Below are 9,286 nucleotides of genomic sequence, written 5' to 3' on the forward strand. Positions count from 1 at the left end.
TGGAAAATATTAATTCAGGTACTTCCTCCGTTTCAAACTATAAGACGTTTTAGTTCGGAGTAGGCTAAAATCTTATATTTTGGTATAGAGGGAATACCTTTTACACAGGAGCCGAGTCATACGGCTGCAACCACATAAGCACACCGGCCTCAGGCCATTTCCCCTTGTCATTTTCTTCGCGCCGGTTGACCCACTGTTAGATCCATCTTCCCCAAACCGCCGGTGGGAAACGCATCTGAATCGGGGGCGTGCGAGGCTGAGGACGACGGGGTTTCCAGACTCGGACGGTGGGGGCGTAGCTTAGTTCCTCCGGTGCGTACGGCGGCCCGCGGGGCCAGCTCGAGTCAACATCAAGAGGAGACCAATGGATTTGCATCACTAAGATATATCAGAGTACTGAAACTTCACTCTTCTTTAGTCGAATCTGACTAAGTAAAATTTGTGCATTGAGGAAAGCGTGTAGAGAGGTCATAATGAGCTGGCAGAATAGTGGTAGTCTGGATTACCTTGTGAGAAGAATCAGACATATATGAGCTGTGATTAAGATTCACTCTTCTATGACTCAGATTTTTCTTCTTTTTACGTTCTCAGATGCATTGCATTGAGAAAGAAGGCATTATTTCCCCTTCCTTTCTCTGTTTCCCTCTTTTCCACTACTTTTTCCTATTCCTTTATGATGCTATTTTTCTACTCTGAAATTTCCAATATTGAAATTCTTCTCCAGGCTAGAGGCACGCAAAACTGTATTGCATGATCACCTCAATATTGGAAGCATCAGTTCGGCACCTCTTCTCCATGCTAGAGCTCCATACAACATTTCTGTAGCCAGAAGTGTGCCTCCAATCATCACCTTGAGCAGAATAGATGTGCAGAAGTTCCAGGCGAAGCTGCTGCCTGAGGGGTTGGCCAGCCCCATGGATGTGCTCAAGGTAGTTTATTCGCTCTATATTTATTTCAGGAACTTGCTTTCTTATCATAACGGTAGATCTTTCATTGGCTAGTTTGCAGTAAAATTTATCCTGCAGTGTGAATTTCAGTTGCTTCCAGTCACTTTAGAGCTTGTACTATTGAACTTAGCTGAAATTTCGGTTGCTTTCAGTCAGTTTGGAGCTTGTATTGAACTTATATAAAAATGTCACTATGGGTCAATAGCTGGCATTTGTCAGAAAGCTTTTTCATACAAAATTTGGACCACTGTGGCGTGTAGGTTAGATCAGAATCAGAACAAATGCCAAGTGGAGTTGTTTATTTCGTAGCTAATCAACTCATGATATATGGAAATTTGTTGATTTTTTTGTGAATGCTGTGAACATATGTGGAGTAATGAGTAAATTCAAGTTCAACTTAGACCAAATTATCTTCGATAGGATGACATAGATTTGACTGTGAAATAAAGTAATGAAATGTTCAGAGTAGTACAATGTGTTGCATCCGGCTAACTCTCAAGGTTTATGTGAAAGATAATTATGACTATGCTTCTCGTCTGGTCTTGCATCAAAGTGGGTATATGGCAATAAAAGGAGATTATCAGATCTCATGATCTCGTGTGTTCTTGTTTTCATAGTTGACTCAGTTATCCTACTCTGCCTTCTTGGTCCTTTTTCTCTGAGTGGATGGATGGATGTGGAGACTGAGGGGCAACTCTGACAACCGCTTCATTTGTAGATTTTATAAATCCTCTTTTGTACGGTAAATTTTGCAATTTTTATTGACTTGTCTAACTACATTTCAATTAATTATAACAGATACTGAATGAGGCTCAACATTGGTGGTTATACCACTGTGATTTGTTAAGTACTCAATAAACTAGAAACATCAGTATGGCTCCAGAACCAACAAACAGGCCTTTATTCTCTGTTAAATAATATTGTTTGATCAAGCCATCACGGACCTATAATGTCCAACAACAAGATCGGCAGCGCAGGTGCGCTCTACAGTGTCCCGCAGGTACGCAGGTTTCCTCGGGTGCCAGCTAGGTCATTCCGGACGCACGCCGGGACATGAGGGCGAGTGCATCCGCGAGTTACAGGCTTCTAGCAATGGCAACTACAGAGTCTTGTGTATCGAAGAACATCCATGAACTGAAGAACACCACACAGCTTCTTGAATCCTGCAACTAGAAGCACATCATACAGGTAGAAGACAAAGGGTGAACCATGAATATGAATGGGGTTTCTGCACTTCCGATTCTCAATGAATTTTAAGCCCTATCTGGCTTCCTGCATGAGGTTTTAAAGTTTGCGGTCAAATATATTCTTTTAAGAACATGTGTCAAATTATGCGCCATGGAGATAATGAATTGTACAAAAAAACATACTATATTTTGAAATGGAGTGCATTCATGTTTTCCCTCGGTAGCCTTGCAAAACTAGTGTCTAAATTCAGGCTCATGTTACAGATATTGAGATGTTGTGAATGAACACTGAAGTGGAATATATTAGAAGAACAAGCTTCTAAAAAAGCTTAAATTGATTAAAATGACAGTGTTATGCTGTGTCTTATTAAGGCCTATATATCTATGGTTTAGTACTCAATTGATAAGTATGAGTGTTAGTATCATATTTATCATTCTCTGCATGCAGGAAAGTAATGTTTCCCACACTATGCCTACAATGATTCTCCTCGAAGACATGAGGTGCTGCATTTTGGATCTGAGCAATCTTAAGTGCGATTTCGTAGGAATCAGCAACATATAGGAGCTAAAGCATCTAAGTATGCTCCAGGTAACAAATATCTTTCTTTTTTTCCTTCACATCCCCATGAAAATTAGAACCTTCTGTATACTGTTCCTGAAACTACGGTTGGGGACCTTAATAACCAGCATGTTGAGACCATCTGCAGCGCAATAGTTAGTGAGCGTCTATACAATGGCGGTGGAGCTGAGGGGCGAGCGGAGCGAGAGCAATATAGGTATAGTGGTTCTCATCTATTACCGTTCATTTCAATGTATGCATATTTCTTCGGCATTAGCACCCAGTTATTTAAATTAATAACAAGTTGTGGAGCAGGATGAGTAACTATAGCAATGTTTTTAGAATTAATTGTATGCATCGCAAGGGTACTTCCTAGTTTGAAATGATGTAGCAGGCTGGTGCGGCAAACAATTGACAAACCAGGATATGCTGCTCGTGCTCGAGCTTCCCAAGCATAATGCTAACCAGTAACTTTTCTTAATCTAGAAAACTTCTTCATTTCTAATGGAGTTTCTTGCATCTTACTAGTACTTTCTAGCTCAGCAGTAGTGGTGCGAAATCCATACAGCGAGAGTTTCACTCTAAATATGTACAGAAATATTTATGAAATAGATTCTTAGATACTAATAGACACTCTAGAACGCCCTGTCATTTTGTTTAGCACATATAAACTCTAGAATGACTTAAACAAGGCTCGATATGGATATGTGAAAATTCCTTTTAGCTCCCGAGATCCAGTAAGATCGTTTTATAAAAACGAAAATTTTATTTTTTTGTCTCCAAAAAATCTGGAAAACTATACATGTAATGGCCAAATTTGCATCGAAAAATCTTTTCATATATGGAAGACAAATGCTGGAAGACAAATCGAGCTATTTTTCGCCTTATCAAAACCATGATTTTGTGTAGCTGAAAATATAACGTATTATTCAGAAAAACTCTGCTGATTTATAAAGAACATGTGCATGTATCCACGGAAGTGTTTGAAACTTTGAAATATCATTGTCAATATTTTTGATATGGTGTTCACTGGAATTATTGAGCACAAATTGTGCACTCTATGGATATGCAATTATTATACAATTATAAAACAAGATATACACATGGATATATATTCAATCTCTAATTTACTCTATAAATAACATTAATAAAAATCTTATTACTTGGTCATAAAAAGTTTCATTCATTATTATTTTTACCAACATTATTTTGTAAGAGATGACGTCATATTTGTTATTCTATTACCTATCTCATGTATATAGCGCCTTGTAGAAACTTTGTACTATTTGTCAAGTTATCTGAGCTCCCCCTCACCCCAAAATTCTTGGAATTATGAAGTTTCTCTGAGAAATTTTCAATACAATATGAAAATTATATTTTATAATTAAGACAATTTCACATTAATATCTGTCAAGTAAATTTTACGTAATTTTTTTTAGTTCCTATGTGTGATAAGGTCAACAACAAGTAAGGCAAATATATAAGGCTAGAAGAGTGTGTAGTATAGCTATAGCAAAACATAGAGGCCAAAGATTATATATAACTTCAGCTTCACAAATTGACCAAGATGGCAGACATTTTCAGATGCTTGAGAATTAGCAAAAGTAGGAAAACAACAAGAATTGACCAAGATGGCAAATTGAGAATTAGCAAGATGGCAGACATTTTCAGATGCTTGAGAATAAGCAAAAGTAGGAAAACAACACCATTTTTGTTTATCAGAAACAAATTGCACATTTAGTAAGAAAACTGTGCAACTGACTAATCCTCGTATACAATCAACCATAGAGCCAATGTTCACACAGTACAAACCTATCCATTGAACAAGGACCACCAAATGTCAAACCTGTACATTACAAATGGTACTAAACAACACGTGTCATACCCGTGAGCTGATGAGATCGCCGATCATGATCGTGTCAAACGGCCTGTCCAAGGCCGATCTCCGGCGAGCGGAGAGCTCCTGTGCTACGATTCGCATGGTTGGCCGGGTGTCTGGGTTCGTGCGGACGCAGGACAGGGCCACAACGAAGGCGAACACCACCTGCGCGGCCAGCTGCTCATCGGGAACCTCCAACCTGTGGTCCAACAAGTCCCTGAGCAGCAGCAGTGCTGATGACTTGCCGACGTCGGCCTGCGTCTCGTCCATGCTGTATAATGAGCTGATGAGCCCGCCTGGGAACTTGCCCATCAGGATCTCCATGGCAATCACGCCGAAACTGTACACGTCACATTTGGTCGTCACTCTCAGGTAGGCGAGCTCTGCGGCAAGAAATGTCAGACTATGTGAGCTTGCGCCGAGCAATGTCAGACTAATTCCCGGGTAGGAAACTGCAATGGTGCGTCGTAAGGTACCTGGTGCCATGTAGCCGTAGGAGCCGGCTACAGTGGTGCAGTTGGAGCGCCCGGGGCCGAGGAACCTCGCCGTGCCAAAGTCCGACAGCCGCGTCTCATACTCAGCGTCCAGCAGGACGTTGTTGACTGAGACGTCGCGGTGGATCATGGGCGGCGAGCAGTCATGGTGAAGGTAGGCCAGCGCTTGTGCCAGGCCTCTGATCGCCCGCATCCGCGCCGGCCAGTCGAACCTCTGTCCGCTGCGTTCACCGCCCCTGTACAGCACTCTGCCGAGGCTGCCCCTTTGGACGTGCTCGTAGACCAGGTACATGAACCCGCCCGTGGCGCAGAACCCGTGGAGCTTGACGATGTTCCGGTGCCGGACACGCGTCAGGGCCCTCACCTCGTTGTCGAAGCTCTTCTCGCTGATGCCCCAGCAAGCGTCCCCTGTTTCCGACACATCGAGTTTTTTTACGGCGAGGGCGTGGCCGCCGAGGACTTCCGCACGATACACGCTCCCGAAGCTTCCCTTGCCGATGCAGTAGGCCTCGTTGAAGTGCTCTGTTGCGGCCAGGATTTCGCCGAAGGAGAACTCCACTTCCTTGCTCCATATGGATGCCTGCAGAGCCGTTGTGCTGCCGCTCGCTGTTGTCTCTGTGGTGTCTTCGCCGGTTCGCCTCTTCTTGCGGACCACCAGTAAGCAAGTAACCACAGAGGTACAGACCAACATTGCTGCACCAACAGACAGAACGACAGCAAGGATTAGTCTTGTGTTGTATCGCCGTGGGCCAACTCCGAGGCTAGTGGAATTCAAGCCACAAGAGTCTAGGCCAGCAATGTCGCCGCACAGGCCTGGGTTGCCACTAAGATCCAGGTCGGTCAGTGAGTTCATCTTGCCAAGCAGAGCCGGCACCTCTCCTGTCAGGTCGTTGCTGCTCAGGTTCAGGTAAATAAGGCGCTCCAATTTCGTCAGCTCCACTGGCACACCGCCGTCGAGCTCATTCCCGGATAAGTCCAGCACTTCCATCGTGGTGACACTCGCCAATGTTGGAGTAATTGGTCCTGATAACTTGTTGTGACTCAGGTTCAGTTCGAGCAATGGTAATTTACCGAGCTCGAGCGGGATCGTGCCAGCAAGCCGATTGGATGCCAGGCTCAGACCTTTCATTGCAGCCATGGTACCATAACTGGGAGGAATTGTTCCGCTGATCTTGTTGCTATCCAAGTGCAGGTATGAGAGGCTCTTGAGCTGAGCCCAGTGCTCTGGGAGCTCGCCATCGAACGAATTCCCGGACAAGTCAACGTAGGACAGGCTAGGATGAGATCCGAAGATCTCCGACACATCACCGGCAAGCCGGTTATGTGCCAGCCTGATGCGTACCAGTTTGGTGAAGTTGCGGTAGCAAGCAGGCACAGCGCCGGTGAACTGGTTGCTGTCCAGGCCAAGGTACCGAAGCCTGGGGGCGCTCTTGCACAGCCCCGGGGGCAGCTCGCCGGAGAAGTTGTTGTTTGCCATGCTGACAATGGAGAGCAAGCCGTTCCCGCCAAAATCTGGAGGGATGCCTCCGGAGAACAGGTTATCAAAGGCGACGAGGCCAAGCAGATTTGGCAGCCGGGCGAGCTCGGCCGGAAACTCGCCGTCGAGCATGTTGGTGCTTATGGAAAGCCTCTCCAGCGCTGTCATGTTCCCGAACTCCACCGGCAGCCGGCCATTGAGCTGGTTGTCGTACAGCCGAAGAGTGTTTAATCTCGTGAGGTTGCCGATGGTCCGTGGTATAATGCCCGAAAATTGGTTCTCGGCGAGGTCCAGCAGCCAGAGGTTCGTCAGGCTTCCAATGATCGCCGGGATGGAGCCCGAGAGGTTGTTGGTCGCCAAAGACAGGAATTCCAGCCTCGAAGCCATACTGACCTCCGCGGGGATTCCGCCGGTGAAACGGTTGTTGTCGGCCTGAAACACCGAAAGGCGGGTCCACGCCCTGAAATAGTCCGGCAAGATCTCCCCCGTGAGCATGTTCTTGGAGACGTTGAATTCCCGCACTCTCCTCAGCCTGGCCCAAGATACTGGCAGATTCCCAGAGAGCTTGTTAACGGCGAGGCCGACAACGGTGAGATTGGTGCAGCGGCTGAGCTCAGGCGGAATGGTGGACTCCAACAGAGCGATGCTGACATTGATGCGCTCCAGCGACCGGAGCTTGCCGAGAGAGACGGGGATCGCGCCACCCAGCGGGTTGCTGTGCAGCTCGAGCACCCGTAACCTGGAGATGGATCCGAGCTCAGGTGGTATGCCGCCGGAAAGAAGATTCTTGGCAAGAACAAGGCTCTGAAGTTTCGTCAAGTTTGCGAGGGACGGAGGTATATCGCCGGTGAGCTGGTTGGAAGAAATGTTGAGGTGCTCGAGGTTCGGCATGTACGCCTGCAGAGCCGCCGGGATTGGGCCAGATATGTTGTTGTTGGACAAGTCAACGGATGTGATGCGGAGAAGCGGCGTGGATACGTTCGACGGGAAGGACCCTGTCAACGAGTTGAAGCTGAGATTCAGGCCGCCGAGGCTGGGCAGCGACGAGAGGTCCAGGGCGTCGAGCGTGCCAGCGAGGCCGACGCCTGCCACGTCGATGCCCACGACGCGGCCGGTGGCGTCGCAGGATACGCCGTCCCACCCGCACGCCGCAACGGTGGAGTTAGCGGCGGCCTTGGGGTCCCAGGAGGCGAGAGCGCCCACCCAGGGGAGCGTCAGGCTATCCTTCCACCCCACGAGGGCCTCCGCTTCTCCCGGCGCCGAACTCACGCCATGCAGCTGCGAGGACGACAGGGACAGGAGCAGGAAGAGAGGAAGCGCGCGCCACAGGGTCGGCAGGGACGTTGTTGCTTCCTCCGGCTCATGGCGGTGCTTCATCTCTAAACCCTCCGCACAATCTGCAGCCGGGAACTCGGATCAGTACATGGACCACACGTACTGATCCTTTGGGTATTAAACGGCCTCGCAAGCAAGACTTGGGAGAGATATGATCTGGAGCGCAAGAAGTTTTGTCGTTTCCCTGTGCTTGGTTGTTCAATTCCTTGAAAGGTAATTTGTTCCATAAACCTTGGTTTTAAAACAGCATAGATTAAGGAGAAGACACCCAGTCGGTGCTACCATGTCGGATCGGTAGCTACTATTTTTTTTTTCCAAAGACAGTACAAAATCTCTATAAACGCACACAAACCTACCCTTATGAGCACATTCGAGTCTAAAATAAAACTAATTTATCGGATTTTGAGATTGACGAAGTCACCACAGTCACCTCGGTCAACGGAAACAACCCCTCCCACCGAAAAAAAAATCCTACTTTTTATGAGACACTAAACTGTTAAACATGAAGTTTGAACTGGATGTGCCATTACTCTTCTTACCATCCAACCATAGGTTGATTCTCGGCTACTATTCACTCATCAAATGCATATAATACGATAATATATTTTATGATGATTCTAAGCGATTTTACATTGTTGATGTTGAAATCTTTCCTACAAATTGTGTCTCATAATACCATGTTTTTTTAGCCACCACCAATAAATTTCATTTTAGGAACAAGTGGAGTATTTTTATGCTTCAATGGACTAAGCCAGCTGTTCGATTGCTTAATTAGTAACTTCATTATGCCCTTAAACACACCAGCCGTGGCTTAATGTACTGGCAGTTGCGCAATGTATAATAAACAGAACACCACAGTAGGTCCGACTGTTTATTCTTGTGGTATTTATGTGATATGTATACAAAGGTCAGCTTATACATAGTATTATTCTAGCGACCGATGCTGGCTTGGACTGCACTACACTGCGACGTTCCGCAATTATATATCTGCAAACCGCGTTTGCTTGCGTAATCGCATCTGACCGCACTCTTCCTTACCACGACTTTCAACGTACCACGGGTTTGGTGGCGATTCAAGATCGGTTTAACAAAAATATTCATCCGAGCACTAGTAGAAAAAGGGCCTATAATCCCGGTTTATAAGGGCCTTTAGTTTTGGTTTTAGAACCGGGACCAACCATCCGGGACTAAAGGCCCTCCCCTTTAGTCCCGGTTGTAAAACAAACCGGGACTAAAAGTCCCGCCACATGGGCTGCTGACGCGCGTCGAGAAAATGACCTTTAGTCCCGGTTTGTAACACCAACCGGGACTAAAGGTTATTTGCCGAATTATTTTTTGCTCCTTTTTCTTTTCTATTTTTTCAGAATTTCTAGTATTTCAGTTATTTAACTAGTTTAGTCTCTAACTA

General features: G+C 46.1%; 1 protein-coding gene and 1 long non-coding RNA gene across 4 annotated transcripts; one reads left to right on the top strand and one right to left on the bottom strand.

Moving 5' to 3' along the window:
* The first annotated feature begins 201 nt into the window (after positions 1–201).
* Positions 202–3,329, top strand: LOC124678982. 3 transcript variants are annotated; one of them, XR_006994736.1, is made up of 4 exons: positions 202–393; positions 725–2,135; positions 2,583–2,723; positions 2,842–3,329. It is a non-coding gene; the product is annotated as an uncharacterized LOC124678982 (long non-coding RNA). The 3 variants fall into 3 exon arrangements; XR_006994737.1 differs by having other exon boundaries at positions 725–929; positions 1,746–2,135; positions 2,583–3,329; XR_006994735.1 differs by having other exon boundaries at positions 2,583–3,329.
* A 1,243-nt stretch (positions 3,330–4,572) lies between these two features.
* On the bottom strand, positions 4,573–7,920 carry LOC124671504 (MDIS1-interacting receptor like kinase 2-like). The gene is made up of 2 exons (XM_047207872.1): positions 5,049–7,920; positions 4,573–4,955 (listed from the first exon to the last, which is right to left on the bottom strand). The coding sequence occupies exons 1-2, from the start codon at positions 7,918–7,920 to the stop codon at positions 4,573–4,575; spliced, it is 3,255 nt and encodes a 1,084-aa protein (XP_047063828.1).
* Between the last annotated feature and the right edge of the window lie 1,366 nt (positions 7,921–9,286).

The sequence above is a fragment of the Lolium rigidum genome, chromosome 7 (assembly GCF_022539505.1).
Source record: "Lolium rigidum isolate FL_2022 chromosome 7, APGP_CSIRO_Lrig_0.1, whole genome shotgun sequence".
Classification (NCBI taxonomy): domain Eukaryota; kingdom Viridiplantae; phylum Streptophyta; class Magnoliopsida; order Poales; family Poaceae; genus Lolium; species Lolium rigidum.

Excerpts from the sequence above, each read along its gene's own strand:
- LOC124671504 (XM_047207872.1), bottom strand. The coding sequence starts at position 7,920 with ATGAAGCACCGCCATGAGCCGGAGGAAGCAACAACGTCCCTGCCGACC. Across the intron at positions 4,956-5,048 it reads CTACGGCTACATGGCACCAG|AGCTCGCCTACCTGAGAGTG; the intron begins GTACCTTACGAC and ends TTCTTGCCGCAG.